Consider the following 24,576-nt stretch of genomic DNA (forward strand, 5'->3'; position numbering starts at 1 on the left):
TATGCCCTTCAAATAAATTATGAATAATGGGAAAATTTTAAACTAGAACATGACATGGTAATCTTTCTTTGGTTTTCATGGGCTTTCAGGTAATGGCTTCCTTTTTCATGTTTTCAAAAGATCTCATTGTAGGGGAATTTTAAAAAAAAATTATTAATTTAAAGATATGTACATGGTTAATATTCCTAAATGCAAATCACAAAACCATATACTCAACTACAAATAGAAATTCTTTCTTTAAAGTGAACTTTATTTTAATTGATATTTAGGTTATGTATACCTTATTTCAAGACACTGGTTTATTGGAAATATTTAACATTCCCACTCTACAATTCATGAACTATTTTCGTGCATTAGAAAATGGCTATCGAGACATTCCTTGTAAGTATTAACATGTCTTATTATTTAAGTTCAAATAATAGTGGTTTTTAAACCCTTTATTATTTTTCCCTTCAGATAGTCACTAAACACTTTTAAATTACATGTTTGGGAGTTTTAAATAGAAATTTAAAGAGAAATTTTGTATCCTACTATTTAAAATTAACTGACTACTGTTAACATTTTTATATATATTCTTTAAGACTTTTTTCTTATATGTTTATTTTTTATAAAGTAAATCATAATATCAATACCTATTTATAGTCTGCTTTCACTTACTACATGATGTACATCTTTGTTAATATTTGAGTTCCTAATATGGACATAGGCAATAGGGTGGTGAAGACCTGGAGGGGTGGGTTCGGGCTGAGAGAAGGGGGTGAAAGGGTAGAGAAATGGGAGATATCTGTAATATCTACAATAAAAAATATATTTAAAAAAAGAAACAAATCTATTACCTATTACTAAAAAAAAGAAAAGTTTCTGGATCTAACTTTTCTAAATTTCAGTTTTCAAGTTTGTAAATGGGAATAATAGTACTTACTCCATAGGTAGTGAAGATAATCTATATAAATAAAGCACACATCAGAATTCATGGAACATAGTAGATGGTCAATAACAAGTGATTATGACGAGAGGCCCAGTGCAAAAATTCGTGCACAGGGGGAAGGGGTGTCCCTCAGCCCGGCCTGCACCCTCTCCAATCTGGGACACCTTGGGGGATGTCCGACTGCCGGTTTAGACCTGATCACAAAGGGATCGGGCCTAAATCGGTAGTCAGACATCCCTTTCACAATCCAGGACTGCTGGCTCCTAACTGCTCACCTGCATGCCTGCCTGATTGCCCCTAACTCCTCCCCTGCTGGCATGATTGATGCTTAACTGCTCCCCTGCCAGCCCAATCATCCCTAAATGCTCTCCCCTGACAGCCCAATCACCCCCAACTGCCCTGCCCTTCTCTGCCGGCCTGATGGCCCCCAGCTGCCCTCCCTGAAGGCCTGGTCGCCCCTAACTGCCCTCCCCTGCAGGCCTGTTGGCCCCCAACTGCCCTCCCCTGCCGGCCTGATCACCCCAAACTGCCCTCCCCTCCTGGCCTGTTCACCCCCAACTGCCTTTCCCTGACAGCCATCTTCTAGTGGCCATCTTGTGATGATGTTGCATGAGGGCATAACACCACCTAGACTTTTATTATATAGGATAAGCTCCTAGTGTATTGAATCATGCTCTGAAACCTTAACACTTAGTATTGTATCACCTGCCAGTTCTACATAAGTATGCATTAAATATTGGTTGAAGTATTGATTTTTTATTGAATTTCAGCTATGACTATAATCATTAGATTAACAAAGGTTATCTTATTTAATCTTTCTGGGAAAGGTTGTATTATCTGCCGTTCACAGGTGAAGTTAAAAACTCAGAAGGATCTTTCCCAAGATTATAAAATTATAAATAGCAAAGCTGAGTTTTACTTGTAGAACTCACACAGTGGTATTTCAGTAAACAAATGTCTTCTTGATCATGTGCTGTGTCAGACACTCTTCTGAATGTGTTCATATACCATTTAACATTTAATCCTTATAGAAGAGCTGAGAAATAAATATTTATCATTCTTTTTTATGGGTGGATCAAGGAATGTTCAAGTATCCAGAATTTTAACTGTTCTATGCACCCATGTGCAAAAATAGGTCTCCATAATTTAAACACTGTTTACAATTTTTTTTTAAAGCTACACCCTTAAATATATTTTTCTATGCCTTTAAATTAGCCCTGGTTACCTTTCCTTTTCTATGACCCCTTTATTATGTTTTCATGGTGTGAGTTGAGGCTTTTTAAAATAAGATGAAACAAAAATATACTTGTGGGAAATCATTCTAAGCCATATATTTTATATATGGGGATAACTAAAAAAGTATTATACTTTTTAAAATGTCTTATGGTAAATGTAATAGAATAATCATTTTTAAAAATCATTTTGGTGACTTTAGATCACAATCGTATACACGCCACAGATGTCCTACATGCAGTTTGGTATCTGACAACAAGGCCAATTCCTGGCTTACAGCAAATCCACAGTGATCATGGAACAGGAAACACAACAGGTACTTCCTTCTGCAGATCTTCCTTTTAAGTAATAAAATTAATCAAGCTACCTATTTTCATTACCTTTCAAATTTTTCATTAAGTAACCTTTAATACAAAGGGCCATGTAAGTTTTTATGTATAATAATGACATGCAAATTAGGAAACCTACCTCTCATCTTAAGGGCTAAGTTAAGATCCAGTACTGCTGGGTCTACCAAGTCTCTTCTGTGTCCCATCCTGCTGATACACCATTTAGGTAACTACTATCCTGAATATTATATTACTAGAGGCCCTGTGCACGGATTTGTGCACAGGTGAGGTCCCTCGTCCTGGCCTGTGGGGATCAGGCCAAAACCACTCTCTGAAGTCCCCTGAGGGGTCCCGGATTGCGAGAGGGTGCAGGCCAGGCTGAGGGACCCCACCAGTGCACAATTGTGGCCAGGGAGGGACCACAGGAGGGCTTCAGGGCATGTCTGGCTCGTCTTGCCCAGTTGCAATGGGCCGGACCCCAGCAGCAAGCTAACCTACCAGTCAGAGCGTCTTCCCCCTGGTGGTCAGTGCACGTCATAGCAACTGGTCAAATGAACAGTAGGACATTAGCATATTAGGCTTTTATTATATAGGATGATAATCATTTCTTTGCTTTCTTTTAATACTTGGTTTTTTGTTTTAGATGTATCATGTAAATATAAAATGTATAATATTCCCATTATTTGAAAGCCTCACATATGTATTTAAATGATGAATTACAAAACCTTTTCAAATTTTGCTCCCAACGAAGTTAGTTCTGTTCCTCATCATAGTATAATTATTTATGCAAATATAATCTTACCTTATAATAGACAAATATGCAAATCGACCGCACCTTCACTTCACCCAAGCCACGCCCACCAACCACGCCCACCAGGAAACCGTTGCAGGGATGTTGGGGTGTGGCGGAGCCCAAGGCCGGGAAAGCCTGGGGCGGAGGCTTTCCCGGCCTTGGGCACCAGCGGGGAGCCTGCACGGATTGCAGGAAACCACTGGGGGTCGGCTCCTGCGATCAGTAGCAGGCACGCTGGGTGCAGCCGAGCCCAAGGTCACCGCCCGGGGCCACGCCCCGACCCTGAAAGGAGGCAGAAGGTGGTGGCCACAGCCAAGGCCTAGGTCCCCGGTGCTGGCAGAAAACTGGTGCAGGCAGCCAGGTGAATGAAGGTCTATTGCACGAATCTTCGTGCAAATGGGCTACTAGTGAATTATAACATTCATGGTTCTCTTATTCTAGCTCATAAAAGAGTGGAGATATGTTTTGGATCTCTCAAAAAAAAAAAAAAAGAAAAAGAGTGGAGAGCCTGGCCTTTGTGACTCAGTGGTTGAGTATTGACCCATGAATCAAGAGTTCAGTTCACAGGTTCAATTCCTGGTCAGGGCACATGTCCCCCCCGCCTACCCCCCCACCCCCATGCAAGCTATGCAGAGACGAATAGGAGGGCTGCTGCGGTGAGCCTTGAAGCCTAGGACGCCGCCACAGGTGCAGATCTTGGTGGTAGCGGCAAATATTCAAACGAGAACTTGGAAGGTGGAAGTGGAGAAGGGTTCCATGTGAACAGCAGTGGAACACGGGTCAGGCAGTCCTGAGAACTGGGCGAGCACCGTTCTGAAGGGCCAGGCGATGGCCTCCGTTGCCCTCAGACTATCAAAAGGGTGTCGGGTTCAGATCCCCGATTCCGGAGTGGCGGAGACGGGGCGCGGGAGGCATCCAGTGCGGTACCGATCGCCGAGAAGCGGGCGGGAGGGTTTGCCCGAGAGAGGGCCCGTGCCTTGGAAAGCGTCCTGGTTCCGGCGGCACCCGGTGAGCTCTCGCTGGCCCTTGAAAATCCAGGGAAGAGCGTGTACATCGCGAGTGTGTGTGTGTGTGTGTGTCGGGGGGTACCCATATCCGCAACAGGTCTCCAAGGGGAACAGCCTCTGGCCTGTTGGAACAGTGTAGGTGCGGGAAGTCGGCAAACCGGACCCGTCTTCGGGATAAGGACTGGCTCTAAGGGCTCAGTCCGTTGGTCCGGCTGGGGCGCTGGCTCACCCCCACGGCCCTTCCTGTCCACCGCCCGGACCCCAGGTGCAGCTCCTCCACGTAGCTCTTCCTTCCTTGGTGGGAGGGAGGGGGCAGGGCTGGGGTGAGGCTGTGGGGGTGGGGGGTGGGGGGTAGTCCTCCTCGGGGCTCGTGGGAGCCTGGACACCGTGGGGACCGGCTTCCCCAACTCTGGAAGCAAGCTGGGCCCTTCCCGTGGCGTGTGTCATGGGGTAGCCTGGGGTGGTGTTAAGGGTCCCCCTCTCGCCTCCCAGCGCGCGGGTCTCCCCTGCCAGCCGCCCCCCCATCTCCCTCCCTCCCCGCCTCCCTTGGTTAGGCAGGGCGCCTCGCCTCGGCCTAGGGACCAGGGAAATCCGACTGTTTAATGAAAACAAAGCGCGGCGAAGGCCCGGGTGCTGACGTGATGTGATTTCTGCCCAGTGCTCTGAATGTCAAGTGAAGAAATTCAGTGAAGTTCGAGTAAACGGCGGGAGTAACTACGACTTAAGGTAGCCAAATGCCTCGTCTAATTAGTGACACGCATGAATGAATGGATGACCGGGATTCCCACTGTCCCTACCTACTGTCCAGCGAAACCACAGCCAAGGGAATGGGCTTGGCAGAATCGGTGGGGAAAGAAGACCCTGTTGAGCTTGACTCTGGTCTGGCACGGTGAAGAAACACGAGAGGTGTAGAATAAGCGAGGGAGTGGGGTTGGGGGGCCGCTGGTGAAATACCACTACGAGGGTTGTTTTCACTAGCCTGGTGAGGGGGGCGAGCCCCAAGGGGCCCTCGCTTCTGGCGCCAAGCGTCAGGCCTCGCCAGCCTGGCTTGACCCGTTCCGGAGACAGTGCCAGGTGGGAGTTTGACTGGGGGGTACGCCTGTCAAACAGGAAGGCAGGTGTCCTAAGGCCAACTCCGGGAGGACAGAAACCTCCCGTGGAGCAGAAGGGCAAAAGCTCACTTGATCTTGATTTTCAGTACGAATACAGACCGTGAAAGCGGGGCCTCCTGATTCTGAACTTTTGGGTTTTAAGCAGGAGGTGTCAGAAAAGTTACCACAGGAATAACTGGCTTGTGGTGGCCAAGTGTTCATAGCAACTCCGCTTTTCGATCCTTCGATGTCGGCTCTTCCTATTATTGTGAAGCAGAATTCACCAAACGTGGGATTGTTCACCCAGTAATAGGGAATATGAGCTGGGTGTAGACCGTCAAGAGACAGGTTAGTTTTACCCTACCGATGATGTGTTGCCATGGTAATCCTGCTCAGTGTGAGAGGAACTGCAGGATCAGACATCTGGTTTGTGCTTGGCTGAGGAGCCAACAGGGCGAAGCTACCATCTGTGGGATTATGAATGAACGCCTCCAAGTCAGAATCGTGCCCAGGCGGGTCGATGGAGCCTCGGTTGGCCTCAGATAGCCGTCCCTGCCGGTGGGCAGCGCGCCCCGCTTTGTGTGGGGACCGGTCCCGTGGGGAGAGCCCTTTGTCCTGGGAAACGGGGTGCGGCAGGAAAGGGGGACACCCCCCTTGTCCTTCACGTAACGCACATTCATGGGGAACCTGGTGCTAAACCATTCCTAGAGGACCTGCTTCTGGGTCAGGGTTTTGTACGTAGCAGAGCAGTTCCCTTGCTGCGATCTATTGAAAGTCAGCCCTGGACACAAGGGTTTGTCCTGCTCCTGTCCTCTCTCCTTCCCAGGGGGACAGCCGCCCTCCCGCCAGGGGCGAGGGAAGGAGGGGGGAAAACGTGCATGTGGAGCCTCCTCTCCTGACCCCGCCAGGGGCCTTTGGGCCCCAGGCTGGGACAGGGAAGTGGGGGTGGGTGGCAGCGGCGCAGCCCCTTTCCCAGGGGGGCTGAGGGCCAGCTCCCTCCTCCCCATTTTTCTTCCCCCCCCCCCCCTCCGAGGAGCCCTGTGGGCCAGCACTCCCAAAAACCTCCGGCTGGGGGACCGTTGCCCGGTTGCCTGGTGACTCCATTAGACCAGATAGCCGGGCCAGACTTAGTCTCCGGCGGCAGGTCAGAGTGGTCGGGTTGACCAGTTGTCTGTGGAGATGAGATTGGGGATGGGTACTGGCGATTGTGCGGGGCCGAGGAGCGGATGAATGTTGACAGAATACTTAAAAAAAAAAAAAATTTAAGTAGAACTAGGTCAAACTAAAAAATTGTCCATCAAAGAAAACAAAAATAAAGACAGCATCCAGAATGAGGGAGTTTTTGAAACTACATACTGGATAAGGGGTTAATGTCCAAAAATAAATGAAGAACTCACACAACTCAATAAAACCCAAAAAAATCTGATTAAAAAATGGACATTCTTCTAAAGACGACATCTAAATGGCATCAGTTATACAAAAAGATACTGGACATCTTTCATTATTAGGGAAATCAAAAGTACAATGAGCTCCCCTAACACTTGTTAGGATGGCTTGTTATTGTTTTAAGTCCTTGTTTATAAACAGAATCTAATTCATATAAGTAAACATAAGATAATCATATTGCTTGTGGGGATTCGCCTCGGCCTCATTGTGAGAAGGTTGTATGTCTAATGCTGCTTTTGCTTGTTCCTCAGAGTCTGATGACAGAATTAACCCTGGGCAGATTGCTTACATTTCTTCGAGGAGCTGCTCAATCCCAGATGAGAGCTATGGCTGCCTGTCTTCAAACATTCCTGCGTTGGAATTGATGGCTTTGTATGTGGCAGCTGCCATGCATGATTACGACCACCCAGGGCGGACAAATGCATTTCTAGTGGCTACAAATGCCCCTCAGGTAGGAAATACTTTTTCAGAAAGTTTAAAGAGTGATTCTGGAATTTTACAATTATTCTGTGTATTCTTTTGTGTAACATTCTCCAGTTCAATCATATGGCCATTACCTCCACATGGAATTGGATGTTAACACACGGCATTGACATGATGTGTACTAAAAAATCAGGGGGCGCCGGGGGGGGGGGGGGAGGAATCTCCTTCAATTAGAAAAGAACAAGTTTATGAAAGAGTGACTCATTGTTTTATGACATTCTGGAGTTCTTGTTTTCAGTATTTTTGCCTTTGATCAAAACGTAGGACTCACTCTTCCTTCTGGCAAGGTCTTTTGTATGGCTAGAAGCTATAATGAGCAACTGTTATTTTTGTTGTTGTCTTCTTTTTCCTCTAAAACATGCCTTAATACTCAGGCTCTAAATCTCTTAACTCTGAATATATTAATATGTGTAAAAATTCTTCTAGTACCACGTCATTTTTTTATCCAGTACAGCTGAGAAGGTGCAACATTACTGTACTGTCAAAATTTGCATAAGAGATAGGAATTCCCAACAAATGGATACTCGTTTTAATAGTTTTAAGCATTAGGACTCGGAACCAAGTACTTAATTTTAAGTAGAATTTAGTGTGCATGTTTGTTTGAGCAGCTGATTCCTTTATATTCTTTGTCTAAGAGTGAGCCCTACAGAGAGTGAATTCATCTTTTTCACTTTGTCATTCTGTATTTAAACCTCAGTTCTGATTCTTTCATCTTCTGTAGCCATTCTCTGTGTTCCTTTTCTCACTTTTGTTAACGTAAAAGAAAAACCATTGAAACCTGTAAAGAATTTTTGTGAGTTTATTTGAGCCAAACTGTCAACATATGCCGGGAAGCAGAACCTCAACGAATTGAGATAATGCTCCGGAGAATGGCGGGTTACCTTTATATTTATACATTGCAATCAAAGGAGGATGTATGTGGGTTACATGAAATTCACTGGTGATAGATTGAGGAGGTGGGATAAAGCAAAGCTGGGGGTGGGAAGGGGGGGTGGGAAAACCCCTGGGATTGGATAAAAAGTAAAATGATGGACACATACTTAGGTGGGTACAGGACATATCTGTCCTGGTGCCCAGCCCATTTGGTTGTGCCCCAGGGGCTCCAGAAAAAGGGAAGTTACAAGTTACCCAGACATTTCAAAGGGTATGTTATTATAGATGCAAAAAGACAGATAGGCTCAGTTAAGGTAAAGGTTGACCTTGTCAGTGAAGACACCGGCCTAGGACCTAACTGCCCACCATAACTGCTTTTAGTTCAAGTTTAATTTCAGACCATCCTTTGTGGTTACTTAAGGTCTCTGAGTTTGCAAGACTGCCATGCAGGCCTCCCCTGAGCTTGTCAGGTCAGCATGTGGCCCCTTTTGTCTACACTTTTATCTCTTTCACACAGTCTCACTTTAAAATATAGAGGATAGAGTCTTTAGCCACAATAAGAGTTAAGATTCAAGTAGGATTCAGAGATGAGTGGGAGGAGAATGTTAAAAGTGATGTGTAATTCATTTTCCCCATTGAGACTTTTATCTATTAAAAGCTCATGATTTCCATAGGTAACTAATTAAAAAATAAATTTCAACCTAATATTTATTCTCTTTCAAAGAAATTACCCACTAAGGAGCACATATTTCCTCATTTGCAGTACCATTCTGCAAAAGTCAATGCCCATTCTCTCTAGCCCAATACTTCATAATTTTTGCAAATCTCCTGGTGAGTCCAGCTTGGGCAGTAGCAGCACAATGGAGAAAGTACTGGTCTTGGGGTCTGCTGGCCTGTGTGTGATTTCTGGTTACCACTTATTAGTTCTGTGACCTCTTAGGCAAATCAGCCTTATCTTTCTGACCCTCAAAATATGTACCTGATATGGTTAAAGGTAAAAGGAGGTAACATATGGAAAGTTTTCTTCCATTTTATGTATTTGAGAACCTCCTGAACTACATAATCACGTAGAAAGAAATGACTCACTGTTCTTTTCCACGCTCTGCTTTTATTAGCTTTGAGCGTAGGTGAGTCAGACTTGTTTATTGCTTTTCCTTCAAGAATATTAAAAATGAATGAATTCTAGAGTTAACCTCTCTCACTTGCAGAGAATTTTTTTTTAAAAAAAGCTGTTATAATTTATAAAGTTTATACTCAAAACTTGTTCTAGTTCCTAACTTCCCATTGTTAAGAATTGTCAATAGATGAAGCAGTGGGAAGCTCTGGGATGGAAAGGAAGTCGATTAGAGAGTTCAGCTACCAAAAAAGTACAGCCTTTCACCCTGTCTCCTTGCTTACTTCCAGCTCCCCCTTAGTCTGTTCTCCACACACGGCAGCCAAAGTGTGACTGTTTACGCTGAGTTACATGGCTTTCTGTTCCAAACCCTTCAATGACATTCACCACATTCCTAGTAAGTCACTAGGATAGTGCAGAAGGCCCTACTCGATTTAAACCCCATTAAGTCTGCCTTTTTCGTACTCACTCAGGGCTAGCCTCACTGGCCTCCTTGCTGTTTTCTCCGGTACCTGGGCACCCTCCCCGAGAGCCTGTTCCTGTTCTGTCCTCCCTGCCCAGGGTGCTCTTTCCACACATGTCCATGGAGCTCACTTTGTCATGTCCTTCCATCTACAATTCCAGAAGCTCCTTCCTGGCACTCACTATGCTCCTTCGCTGCTTTGTTTTTCCATAGCAATGATTGTTTAGGTATTCTGCATTCTGTTCATTTATGATGTCTTCCCTCAGTGGAATATAAGATTCGAGAAGGGCAGGGATTTTTGTCTCTTTTATTCCCTAATACCTAGACCAGTAGTACCTCACACACAAAAGACATTCCGTGAGTATTTGTTGAATGTTGAAGGACGCCTGATTTCTTTGCTCTGCAGCACCACTAGTTTGTCTGAAATGTACTCAGTTCTTCCCAGAGTAATGAAATTCCTAACATCTGCCTCAGCTAGCGCCTATGAGATAAGGCCTCTTTTGTGAAAGCCTGAGGCTCAGTGTGTTTATTAGGTAAATAAAGTAGGTTCTCTCATCTTGGGAAGCTCAGTGGGTCTAATTAAGCTATAATTAGTAAAAGATATCATTGCTCCAGTGTATTATAAAAAGTGACAGCAGTATACAATACCACCATTAAGTATTCCTCTTCATTCTTATGGTAAATAATGTATGCTGGGAAGACAGGAGGATTATTTTGAATCTTTTCCATGAAAGAAGGTAAAATATTTAGTAAAATTTAAACTGGAGGGATATCAGTATTAAAATTCTGAGATTTCTTAGATATTTCCAAATGAAAAATTGGCTAAAGGAAGGAGATTAGTGCTTGAGGTATTAATATTTTGATGAAATTTAGGGTAAAAGGAAATAAAATTTCAAGTTGGGACCTGTAAACCTCATACAGTCAAAATATGGATCAAGATGACTAGGCACATGCATTTGTCTCCCCTTCCTCCTGATTAAAATGACAGTAAGGGGTGAAGCTCTAGGTGGGAGGGTGTTAGCACCAGTAGATTAAATAATTTTATACTATTTTTAGAAAGTGAAAAACAGATGGCTACATATTAAGACATAGAAGTATTTAGAAGGGGCTACAGACTAAGTGGAACGCTAGAGGAAGTCCAGATGCCTTTGTGTCTGCCCACGTGCACACTCACACACACAGGCTCGCTCACACTTAAGTGCACATGCCTATTAGCAAACCTGCTGCAGCCCTGCATTTACCTCCAGGCAGAAAAGTCAGCTCTTAGATCCTAAAGGAAACTGCCAGGAGAGAAATACTAGTGTGGGTATTACTATTCCCACGTAAATCCTTCTCATTCTGGAAGCTGAACAGCTGGCACCCAGTCTGGTAATTCTAGAGCAAAACCTGCTGGGTAGCAAGCCCCGAACACATTCACATCCTTCCCAATTAAAGGAGAAACTCGGCAATAAAGCATACATAGTGCAGAAGAAAGTCACCAAGCAATCTAGAATTCATTTTCTTATATCAACAGAAAACCAAGGATTTCCAGACATTAATCCGTAGCTTGGAAAGAAAAGGCTAAAGTGAACAGGATTAACTGAATACAGGATAATCTAGGGAATAGAAAAACACTGAATGTGTTTTTTTTAAGTTCTCAGAGCATTTGGAAAAGACTGCATCCATAATAAGAAACTATGAAAAAGAAAACAATGCTCTTAGAAGCTAAAAATACTGCAGAAATTTTTTTTTTGAAATCAATATAAGCATTGGAAGTAAAGTCAGACCACCTTTCCTAAAATACAGACTAAAATGATAAAGACGTGGAAAGTATACAGAAGGAAAAAAGGCATAGGGGACTAGGTCAAGATCTGACTATTGGAAGTTCCTGAAACAGTTGAGTCTTTGGGTTGAGGTGTTCATCAAATGCCAGAAGTTGGGGGTGGGGAGAGAAAATCCCCCAAACCTACCCATGTTATGTCATGGTAAAATTTCAGAACAATCGAGACTTTTTATTATTATTTCTGAGTGGATGAAAACAACACGGGAACCAGAGTCAAGACCCCTCCCACCCACATGTGCATCGAAATCACGCGAGATTCAGACCCAGACGGCCCAACCCCCATTGGGCTAGATCCAGACCCAGCCGGCCTCACCCCCATCAAACCCTGCTGGGTGGGGGGCATGGCCTCAGGTCACCTGGCCCGGCACCAGGGCAGGGGGCTCGGCCTGTGGTCCCCCATCAAGCCACGCCAGGTGGGGGGGGCACAGCCACAGGTCCCCCGGCCCAGGCCAGGGCAGGGGACATGCCTTGAGGTCCCCATGAAGCCCCACCAGGCCCAGTGCCACGCAGCCTCAGATCCCTGCTGATTGCTCATTAAGGCTCGTTACGGGAACTCGGCCTCCGCTGTGGGTGCAGCTATCTTGTGTTACAGAATCCCTGCCTCCGCTGTGGGCGCAGCCATCTTGTTATGGCATGACAGTCAATTTGCATACTCCCTCTTTATTAGATAGGATGGATTCCAGATGGCACTGGAATAAAGTCTTTAAAATTCCAAGGGAATTCATTTCCTCATGGATTTGGAGGAATATTGGCAGTATACTGTGGGTTAGGCACTATTCTAGGCATTATTATTGAACAAAATAGAACCAAAAAATTCTGCCCCCATGGAACTTACGTTCTAGTAAAGCAAGAAAAACAATAAATTGCGGGTGTGTGAGACAAAGAGGAGATGATTATGATGTAAGTGCAAGGAAATGTAAAACTTGGAAGAGCTAAGGAATACTGGCATAGGGGGATTATTTTAAGTTAGATTTCTGTATCCAGCTGAGCTACAGCAGAGCTTTAAGTGCAAAATAAATGAGAATCTCAGATATGCAAAAAATTTAAAAACCATGTCCCATCCATCCTGAGAAAGTTACCTAAAAATGTGTTTTAGCAAAACAAAAGTGATTAACTGAGAAAAAGTGCAGTCCTTAGAAAATATAGGATTACCAGAAATTTTAGAACAAGCCCCAAACTTCAGGGTAGAGGAATCCCAAGATGGCAGCTGTTCATCAAAACTATGTTTGTTTTCTGTAACACCTGACTTGTTCACTAACTCTTGGATTTTTTTTAAAGACAGGAATATTATTTTTTTTAATGAAAACAATCTTGCTTAATCCAAGACTTTTCACTTTTCATAACTACCACCTCTTCGATCTTATGACTCTGACCTAAAGATTTTTAAATGTTTCCTTCTGTGGTGTGTGTGTGTGTTTCAAAAGGGGACATAGTTTAGGTTTCTCAGACTCTTTCTTTGTTTGGTCTTTCATATCAATGACTCTGATTTTGATCAGAGTCATTGAAAAGTATTATTTAAGATTAATTCTATCAGAGTTTATATTAAACCCCTTTCCATATCTTTCTGATTCAAAAAGAAGGTGGAAAAGTAAAGTCCATAAAGTTAATTTGCTTTGCCAAATTGGAGATGTATTTGCATGTGGAGAGAAGTAAGGGAATCCATAGCTAGAGAAAGCCCCTGCTGCCCCTCTGAGTTGGGGTGCTGTCTTCCTTCTCTAGTTGCCATGGAGCCCTCAGGAAGAGCCAGGTTCTACCTGGAATGTTTTTCTCACTACGTTTAACTTCGCTTATCTCTCTCTTACTGGATCCAGTATTTTCCTAAAGGAGAGGTGGCACCTGCCTCCTATTTACTGCTCCTTGATTTTTTTCTTGCCTCCACTCAGCTATGACGTAGTATGACTTAGTTGGCCTTTCCTCAAACCATTCCCACTTTTACTGTGTCTTTGAAATTTCCAGTGTGGTGATTATATCTGGATTCAAATACTGATTCAGATTTTCTTCTGCCCCTATTTTTTATTTCTCTGATAATTTCAAAGGGTAATTTGGATTGTGAAGGAATTCTGAACTTACTCATTTCTTTTTCTGATCTTACTAGCTGAGAGGATATTCAGTCAGCTAGCTCTGCAGAGCACTCATTAGCTTTGTGCTTTATTGAGCTTGGAGCTTGATTACGTCTTCCTAAACCAGTGATGGGCAACCTTTTGAGCTTGGTGTGTCAAACTTCGCCAAAAATTGAGCATAACTCGGGTAGTGTGTCACTTTGAGTAAAAAACATTATTTCGCAAATGTTTCATCCTCAGGATCAGCAAATGTTTCATCCTCGGCATGCAGCCGCCTCAGCGGCCGCGTGTCATCAGAAATGGCTACTCATAGGTTCGCCATCACTGTCCTAAACTATTCTCATAGTTTATCAGTCTTCATCAAATTTTAGCATGAATTAGTCAAATAACTATTAAGTGTAAGTTGACCCCCTGGGAGTCATTGAACCTTTTTTTTCCTCTTTGGGATTTATGTGATTTATAAGTTGTAATAAGGTTAGCTTTAAATGCCTTTTTTATTGAGATATAATTGACATACAACATTGTATAAATTTAAGGTGTACAATGTGTTAATTTTATAAATCTATCTATCTATATAAAAGGCCAATATGCAAAGTGTCCCTCGGGAGTTCAACCGAGATATTGATTGCTCGCTATGGTGTACGCTGACCACCATGGGGCAGTGTGGAATGAAGGCAGGCCCCAGCCAGCAGCCGGAAGGCCCGGATCAGCCCTAATTGCCATCCAGGCCTAGGGACCAGGCCTAGGGACAAATTTCATGCACCGGGCCTCTAGTATAATATAATCACTACTGTAGTAATAACTAACAATTCTATCATGTCACATAATTTTTTATCTGATGAGAATATTTTAGAACTAGACTTTTAGCAACTTTCAAGTACATAATACAATATTGCTAACTATAATCTAATACTGTGTATTATATCCCCAAATTTATGCATCCTATAACTGGAAATTTATATCCTTTAACCAACATCTCCTCAATTTCCTCACATCCTGCCCCTGGTAAACAGACCGTCTACTTTCCGTTTTTGTGAGTTCAGCTTATTTAGATTCCACATATAAGGGATATCATAAACTATTTTTCTTTCTCTGACTTATCTCACTTGGCATAATGCTCTCAAGATCCATTCATGTCATTTAATGGCAGGATTTCTTTCTTACAACCAGATAATATTTTATTGTCTAACATATACATACATCTTCTTTATCTCTTTGACAATTGATGAGCCTTTAGATTATTTTCAGCCTTTATGTTACAAAGTTTAAATCATATCATTGCTTACATGAAATCAAACAGTGTAAAAAAAATAATCAAAAGCTGTTAAGTATTGATGCCTAAATCTAGACTGTAGCTAATTTTCACAAATAATACATAAAACTAAATTCTTAGAATATGTACTTTAATTTAAAGGTTATATTCTATTTTCATCTGGCTTTCTTTCCCATTATACAGGAAGCTCTATGAAAACAGGGATGAGTTTTTAGTTTTATCCCTAGCCTTTAGCACTGGCTGTGTAAGTTCTTTTCATAATTACTATGCTTATTAAAATTGGTTGGTGGCGGGGGGGGGGGGGGGACGGCAAAAAAAACCTTACTCTTTTTATGTTCAAAGCACATAAAATATGCCTATAGTACATAGACAAATATATTACTTCTGTAGTATTAAAATTTCATGGGAATGATTAGGAAAAATTATTTAAGAAGTCTTGTTAGTGGGGCAATAATGAAAAAACGGTTGGCTTACCAGTATACAAACCTTGATATTAAAATCTGACAAAGATAATACAAAAAAGAAAAATCACAGGACAGTCTCACTCAAACACATATGTAAAAACCTTAAATAAAAATTTTATAAAACCTAACCTAGTAATATTTAGAAAGGATAACCATGAACAAGTTGCATTTATCATAGACTGCAAGACGGTTTAACAAAAATGAATCAATGAAATTCTTATCTTAACAGATTAAAGTTATAAATTATTTCACCTCAATGACAATAGAAAAAAACATTTTAGCCCTGTCCGGTTTGGCTCAGTGGATAGAGCATCGGCCTGCGGACTCAGGGGTCCCGGGTTCGATTCCAGTCAAGGGCATGTACCTTGGTTGCAGGCACATCCCCAGTGGGGGGTGTGCAGGAGGCAGCTGATTGATGTTTCTCTCTCATCAATGTTTCTGGCTCTCTATCCCTCTCCCTTCCTCTCTGTAAGAAACCAATAAAATATATTTTAAAAAAGAAAAAAACATTTTATAAAGCTCAACATTGATTCATAATAAAAAAACTCTTAGCAAAGTTGGAATAAAAGAGAAGTTTCTCAATGCAGTGAAGTGTGTCATTAAAAAAACAACAACCTTAAGCAAAGTAACATATGCTTAGTAGTGAATCTCTGAATACTTTCTCTTTGATATCAATAATAAGACAAGTATGTCTACAATTCAAGATAATACTACAGATTCTAACCAGTATAATAAGGCAAGAAAAAGAAGTAAAAGAAACAAGGACTGAAAAAAGAAACAAAACTTATTAATCTCAGATAATGATTGTGCAAGTTGAAAAAATTTTAAATCTTCAAATAAATTAGTAAAATGAGAAATTTTAGCAAGATTGCTAGGTGTAGGGTTCAATATATAAAAATAATTATACTTTTATTATTTGTTTGTTTGTTTATTTATTTAATCCTCACCCAAGGATATTTTTTCCATTGATTTTTTAGAGAGAGTGGAAGGAGGGAGGGATGGTGGGGGGGAGAGAGGCAGAGAGAAACATCAATGTGAAACAGACACATTGATTGGTTGCCTCCTGCAGGAGCACCGAGTGCCCTGATTGGGGCCAGGGATCAAACTTGCAACCCAGGTACCTGCCCTTGGTGCCCTGGCTGACACTCTAACCACTGAGAAACACTGGCCAGGGCAAATATAATTATACTTTTAAATACGAGCTGCTGATAATTAGAAAATTAAATGCTTTTTGAAAAGATAGCCTTTATTATTAATAGCATCCAAAAATATGAAGTACCTAGAGATAAATCTAACAAAGATATGCAAGATTTTGTCAGGAAAAGATAAAACTTAACTCATATACACTAAAAAATGAATGAGGAGATAGTCCATGGTCACAGATTGCATCAGTATTTCAAGATAAATCAATTTAAGAGTAATTGTCTATTTAAAAATTCAGTGCCACCAACAATCAAAATCCCCGAAGGCAAGGATTCCTTAAACAGGAAAGAAGAACACTAACCATGAAGGAAACTTACTGATGAATTGCACTACATTAAATTTAAGAACTTCCCTAAACACACTATTAAGAATGTTAAAAAGGCTAGACACAGAGTGGGGGAAAAAAGTATATGCACCACAACCAACAAAAGATTTGAAACCAGAATATACAGAGAATTTTTTTAAAAAAAGGTATATGCAACAAATACAACCAACCAAAGAATCGAAACCAGAATATACTGAGAATTCCTAAAAGTCAGTAAGAAAAAGACAACTAAATTATAAATTGGCCAAAAAACTTGAACAAGCACGAACAAAATGGGAAATCCAAACAACCAATAACCATTCTAGCTTCATTAGTAACCAGGGGAATGCTAATTAAAACCAACACAAGAAACCCAACAATTTAAAAAAACTTTAAAAGTCTTAACAATATGAAGGGCTGATGTGTGGAACAAAGACACTCTCATACATTATATATGACAATTTGACATTATCTGGTAAAGTTGAAGATCTATATACTGTACAATTCCCTAAATCTACTCCCATGCATATATCCTATACAAATGCATGTGCCAGGATACCTATACAAGATTATTCATAGCAGTATACTATGATAGATTACCCTATATAATAAAAGGCTAATATGCAAATAGACCAAACAGTGGAACAACCGAATAACTGGTTGCTATGACATGCACTGACCACCAGGGGGCACGAGCGGAACATGGTAGGCATGGGCAGCAGGCAGCAGACCATGGCAGGCATCGGCTGTGGCAGGATAGTGGAGCAGGTGAGCGGGTACGCCAGACCAAGGCAGGGTGCTGGTCACTGTCATTGGGGCAAGCCTCTGGTGGTTACTGAAAATTATTTGCTCCCACATGCCACAGTCCCACCCAGTACTCACACCTGCTGCTGGCGCTGGCCCCGCTCACACCTGCTTCCAGCGCCGGCCCCGATCGCTCAGTGCCGTCAGTGGGTGTGAATGGTGGCTGCCAGCCCTGATCGCCCCTCAAGGCTTCTCCACTCCTCCCTGCCACTGGCACCCACTGCCAGTGCCCTGCACCAGTCCCAATCTCTTGGCACCGTCAGTTGGTGCCAGTGGCGGCTGCCGGCCCCGATTACCCCTGAGGACTTCTCCACCTCCCCCTGCCCCTGATGGGCAATCGAAGCAGCAGTGGCCACTCTTACCCGCTGACCGCACTGGCCCTGCTCGCACGCGCTGCTGACGCTGGCCCTAATCACTCCACACCGTCAGCGGGTGCGAGCTTGGCTGGTGCCGCCAGCATGTGGGTGCGGCAGCGGTAGGAGTGGGGCTGCCGGCAGACGGGACCCAATGCTGCAGCAGGAGGGGCTGGGCGGGCACAGAGGATGGGCCGAGACCTGCCCCTGTGCCCACCACAGCCTTGTGGCCCACAGTTCCTTTCAAGGTGAACAAATTCGTGCACTGGGACCCTAGTACATTCATAATAGATATTAACTGAAAATAACCCAAATGAACATATGCAGCATAATGGATAGTAATGTGCCATATAATCACACAAAGGAGACAGCAATGAAAAGGTATAATGGGTGAATGGAATCAAAAGGTACCAACTTCCAGTTATAAGTCCTAGGGATGTAATGTACAGCATGGCACCTATCCTAATATATAAAAACCCTGGGTCATAACGACCAGTAACAACCAAGGCTCAACCAACTGGAAGTCAGTCCTGTAGGCAGCGCTGGATTGCCATGGCAACCCAGTGCTGACTGCTTCTGCTGCAGGCGCGGTGCCCCAGCACTGACTGCTGAGGGGGCTGCGAATCAGGGCCAGAGAGGCCTGAAGAGAGAAGCAGGGACTGATTAGTTGCCTCTGTGGCAGCTTTTGATCAGCACTTGCCTCTCTCTCTCTCTCCCAGTCTGGCCAGCAGCCCAGCCTCCATTTCTCTCCAGGCCTCCACCTGGGCTGCTGATCAGCCCTGCCTTTCTGATCAGGCTCCATTGATAGGCCCAGAGGCTTTGACTGGCATAGGAAGCGACTAATCAGAACCGAATGTGGCTGCTATGAAGAACCAATGGCTGCCTAGGAAGTGGAGCTTCTAACGCTGACTGGCATAGAAACTGACCAATCAGAACCAAATCTGGGTGCTGTGGGGAGCCAGTGGCTGCCTAGGAGGTGGAGCTTTTGATGCTGTCATAGAAACCAACCAGTCAGAACCAAATTGGCCAGCAGAGGAGGGCAATTGGGGGTGAGATCAGGCCAGCAGTGGAGGGCAGTTGGGGGCAACCAGGCTGGCAGGGGAGGGCAGTTAGGGGCGATCAGGCAGGCAGAGCAGTTAGGGGCAACCAGGCAGGCAGAGGCAGTCAGGGGCGATCAGGCAGGCAGGCAGGTGAGCAGTTAGGAGCCAGTGGTCCCAGATTGTGAGAGAGATGTCCCCAATTGGAGATGGTGCAGGGTGGGCTGAAGGAACCCGCCCTCCGTGCATGAATTTCGTGCACCGGGCCTCTAGTCTATACATATAAAACCCCAATATGCAAATAGACCGAACGGCAGAACAACTGGTTGCTATGACGTGCACTTCACACACCAGGGGGCTTGCACAGAACATGGTGGGTGTCGGCCACAGCGGGAGCAGGTGAGTGGGGGCGCCAGACCAAGGCAGGGTGCCGGTCGCTGTAATTGGGGCAAGCCTCTGGTGGTTAATGAAAATTCTTTGCTCCCACTCACCATGGTGCTGCCCCGCGCTCGCGCCTGCTGCCAGTGCCGGTCCCACTCACACCCGCTGCTGGCTCGAAGCGCTGTCCCCGATCACTCAGCGCCATCAGCTGTTGTGAGCAGCGACTGCCGGCCCAAGTCGTCCCTGAGGGCTTCTCCACCTCCCCCTGCTCCTGCAGAGCAATCAGGGTGGCAGCCACTGCTTGCACCCGATCACTCAACGCTGGCAACTATCACTCCATGCTGTCAGCAGGTGTGAGCAGGGCCAGCAACTTCAGCGTGTGGGAACAGCAGAAGGGGGAGTGGGGCTGCAGTGTGAGGGGCCAGGTAGGGGCACAGAGGATGGGCCGAGATCCGCCTTTGTGCCCACTGCAGCCTCACAACCCACAGTTCCTTTCCAGGTGCACGAATTTGTGCCCTGGGCCCCTAGTAGTTAATAATATCGTATTGCATACTTGAAAGTTCTAAGAATATTTTAAAAGTTCTCATCACAAGAAAAAAATATATATATAAATCTATGTATTGTTATGGAAGTTTACTAAACTTATTCTGGTGATCATTTCTCAATATATACTAATATTGAATGTTTTACATCTGAAACTAATATAATGTTGTATGTGAATTGCACGTCAAAATTTTACAAAACAAGTAATTCCCAAAGTTGATTTCTTGTATATCATGTCTAAAAATAGGCACAACTAAAATACTGAATATATTACTTAGGGATGCATATCTTTGTGGGGAGGAAGAAGGTTGTGATAAAAAAGGTGTACAAAGAAAGTTTCCAAGGAGTCAGCAATGTTGTACTTATGGTAACATGGGCATTTTCTCTACAACTATTGGTTAAACTGTACTATTCAAGTTTTAGCATTTTTTGCATGCGTTATAGTCCACAATAAAATTGTTAAAATATTTTTTAAAATTACTATGCTTAATGATTTTAAAAATTGCTTAATTTTTAGAGGTGGAAGAGATGGAGAAAAAGTGAATAGTGCCATAACACTTGAACCAAAGGATTTGTGCTCTTACCTGTTTCCTACTTCTTATTCTTAGGCACAGTGACAAGTTGGAAGTGTAGGATGTGTCCTTCTCAGACATTGGGCCTGCCTCAGCCTAGACCAGTGATGGCGAACCTCTGACACGCGTGTCAGTGCCATTTCTGATGACACGCGGCCGCATGCCGAGGATGAAACATTTATGTCATTTAAACTATAAATATCACGAAATAATGTTTTTTTCCTCAAAGGGACACACTACCCGAGTTATGCTCAGTTTTTTGGCGAAGTTTGAAACACCGAGCTCAAAAGGTTGCCCATCACTGGCCTAGACTGTACTCCTGCTTCTTTTCTGTTGCCACCACCCTTGATTCCATGCTAGCTGAAGAAATGTATCCCAAGCCTGTTCTTTATCCCTAAGGACTAAGCTTTATCTGAAAAGGTTTACTGTTTTCATGTAGTAGACCTTAAACACCAACTTTCCATCTCTTGGAAGGCAGCACGGTATTTGCAAAGATGATGAACTTGGAAAACCAATTCCCTTTCACTGACAAGCTGTGCATGCAGGAAAGGTGTACCTCACCTTGCACTTTGGTCCACTGATTTATAAAAGTATCACAACCCTTCACAAAATTAAAATACCAATGGCATAGAGCTGTTACTCACTGTTTGTTTTTTTCTAATCTGATCCCAACTCTGTTTATTATTAAAAGTTTAATATCTTTAATATGCCTCCCTCATTTTTCTTATTCCTTTTTAGGCAGTTTTATACAACGATAGATCTGTTCTGGAGAATCATCATGCTGCATCAGCTTGGAGCCTGTATCTTTCTAGCCCAGAATACAACTTCCTTCTTAATCTTGATCATGTGGAATTCAAGCGCTTTCGTTTTTTAGTCATTGAAGCAATCCTTGCCACAGACCTTAAGAAGCATTTTGATTTCCTTGCTGAATTCAATGCCAAGGTTTGTTATGTAATTTATGCCTGGTATCAAAAATGGAAACCACTGTTATTAGTGTTACTAAATAAAAGTATCCTATACTAGAGGCCCAGTGCACGAAATTCATGCATGGGGAGGCGGGTATTCCTCAGCTTGGCTTGCACCCTCTTGCAATCTGGGACTACGGGCTCCTAACCGCTTGCTGGCCTGCCTGCCGGATCGCCCCTAACCTCTATAACCGCTCTCCCCCGCCTGCCTAATCCCCCTAACTGCTCTCCCCTGCCGGCCTGATCCTCCTAACTGCTCTCCCTGCCAGCCTGATCCCCCTAACTGCTCTCCCCTGCCAACCTGATCCCCCTAACAGCTCTCCCCTGCCAGTCTGATCCCCCTAACTGCTCTCCCTGCCAGCCTGATCCCCCTAACTGCTCTCCCCTGCCAACCTGATCCCCCTAACGGCTCTCCCCTGCCAGTCTGATCACCTCTAACTGCCTCTTCCTCGGCACCACCACCATTGCTTTGTCCAGAAGGACGTCAGGAAGGTCGCCCGGAAGATGTCCAGTCTAATTAATATCCTATCTAATAAAGAGGGAATATGCTAATTGACCCTCACACCGTCTCAAAGAGGGCAGCGCCCACAGCCAATAAGGAGGGAATATGATAATTGACTGCCACACCCTCAAAGATGGCGGTGCTCACAGCCACAAGATGGTGGCACCCAGTCACCTCAGCCCCCAGCCGCCCAGGGCCAGCTGGAGGTGCAAGCAAGCCTTGGGTGGTGGCTGCCCAGCCGCCCAGGGCCACCTGAGGCTCAGGTAACCAGGGCCGGACGAGGCTTGCACTGCCGGCAGTGGCAGCAGCAGAGGTGTGATAGGGTGTCGCCTTTCCCTGATCGCCAGTTCGCCTCCCACCCCTGAGGGGTCCCGGACTGTGAGAGGGGGCAGGCCGGGCTGAGGGAACCCCCCTCCAGTGCATGAATTTTCATGCACTGGGCCTCTAGTAGATAATAAAAGGGTAATATGCAAATAGACTGAATGGCAGAACCAACCAATCAATCAAAGCGTAATATGCTAATGATATGCTAAGGCTGCTCAACCCTCGCTATGACGTGCACTGACCATCAGGGGATAGTCAACTGGTCGACCAGTCACTATAACGTGCACTGACCACCAGGGGGCAGTCGACCAGTTGATCAGTTACTATGATGTTTACTGACCACCAGGGGGCAGATGCTTTGACCTGTAGGTTAGATTGCTGCTGGGGTCTGGCTGATCGGGACATAGTGAGATGGTCCCTCCCTGGCCTGGTCATGCACCAGTAGTGTCCCTCAGCCTGGCCTGTGCCCTCTTGCAATCCGGGACCCCTCGGGGATGTTAGAGAGCCAGTTTTGACCCGATCCCACAGGCCACTCCCCTTGGGAAGGCGCCCGACACAGGGCTCATGGCTGGTGAGCGCTGCTGTGGCAGCACCAGCCTCTCCTGATCGGGACTAATTGGGCACAAGCCTGCGGCAGGCACAGTGGGGCCGGGATGAGCAGGAGCAGGGAGGTAGGAGCTGCAGGCAGCGTTGGACTGCAGGTTTTGGCCCGATCCCTGCAGGCCACCCATAGTGACCCCACCCGTGCACAAATTTGTGCACCAGGCCTCTAGTTATTTAATATTAAGTTAGAATTAATACTGTTCATGAATTAATGATAAATATCTACTGTAAGATACTACATATTCCAATATTTTAAAACACTATTTTTATTATAATACATCCTTAAATACTATTGCTCGCTATATTTCCTCTCTGACACAGACTTGTAACTTTCACATGATGACAAATCAATTATGTTCAAAGTTTTTAGGGGCAGATTTGAGAAAGTTGTGCACTGTGCCAAGGAAGGCCTTTTATGAAATTAAAGATGTACTTCAAGGAAGCCCATTATGTCTACTGCACCACACCTATTACACCTTCTTTATATTAGTGCTTGGCTGGTGTGGGAGAGAAGTACTCTCCACTCTTCCACTTGAGAATATGCACTCACTGTGCTAAAGAATAAGAAACAAAAAAAGAATAAGGAATGAACAGGTAGGAGTCCCTGTCCTCCTGGGATAGTGGTACTCATCAGCGTGTTCTATGCCTCAGACATTTGGAGTGAAAAAGTGTTGAAAACCATGGCTTCTGATTCCTGAAGGAAGGATGCCCCTTCTTTTGCTGGCAGGAATCTATTGTTTTCTTCTCATTTTTAAAAATCTTCACTTAAGGATATGCTTATTCATTTTAAAGAGAGACAGACATCATGGGTTGCCTCCTGTATGCACCCCCCTCCCCACTGACCTGGGATAGAATCCGAAACCCAGGTATGTGCCATGACTGGGGATTGAACCCACAACTTTACTGGGTAAGGGATGATGATCCAACCAATTGTACCACAGTGGCCAGGGCTGGAATCTGTTGTGTGTTTTTTTATGAGTTTCTGACATAAAGGAAGGTGTCCTTTCATGGTAGAGGAACTGGTAACAAAGAAGTACTAGATTTAACCCCCTGGATAAGACTATCCTCTAGATGAAGAAACACTCCAAGAGATTCAATGATTTTTTCAGTATCACACAATAAATTAGCACGTCATTCTGAGTCAGGATTTTAAACCATAGAGCTCAGCTTCTAAGACTTACGTTCTTTAAACCATATCATATTTGTCTTTCACAGCTAGAGCCAACTTCTCCTTAGATCCTTAAGTATTTTCTTTTTTTTTTTTTGAGGTACAAAGTTACAATTCTACATGATTTATGATGTGTTGCATATATATACTTATAATATTATATTGCATATTAATAATGTTATATATATATTATTCATATACATACACACACACACACACACACACACACAAATTATAATCCTCTGTGGTAATCACAAATATGGAAACCCATGGTTTGTTATGTTTTTATAGTCTCTGCTTCTATTGAAACAAAATTATCATATTTCAAATTCAAGATAAACTTAACCATAGAGGTCCATATTATGGCACAAATAGATTAAAAGAAGCATTTATTGAAATTCCTTGCTGTCATTGGGTTAGAAAAATTTTAAGGTAATT

The 24,576-nt window shown here is 43.8% G+C and overlaps 1 protein-coding gene across 1 annotated transcript in view; it reads left to right on the forward strand.

The window, feature by feature from the left end:
* The window catches only part of PDE3B (phosphodiesterase 3B), a 64,376-nt gene that overhangs the window by 31,859 nt on the left and 7,941 nt on the right, over positions 1 to 24,576 (forward strand). The window contains exons 10-13 of the mRNA XM_054725684.1: positions 270 to 381; positions 2,364 to 2,477; positions 7,079 to 7,278; positions 21,315 to 21,518. Of these exons, the coding sequence (XP_054581659.1) occupies positions 270 to 381; positions 2,364 to 2,477; positions 7,079 to 7,278; positions 21,315 to 21,518 (630 nt within the window). The remainder of the gene's footprint in view (positions 1 to 269; positions 382 to 2,363; positions 2,478 to 7,078; positions 7,279 to 21,314; positions 21,519 to 24,576) is intronic.

Source organism: Eptesicus fuscus, chromosome 13 (genome assembly GCF_027574615.1).
Source record: "Eptesicus fuscus isolate TK198812 chromosome 13, DD_ASM_mEF_20220401, whole genome shotgun sequence".
Classification (NCBI taxonomy): Eukaryota; Metazoa; Chordata; class Mammalia; order Chiroptera; family Vespertilionidae; genus Eptesicus; species Eptesicus fuscus.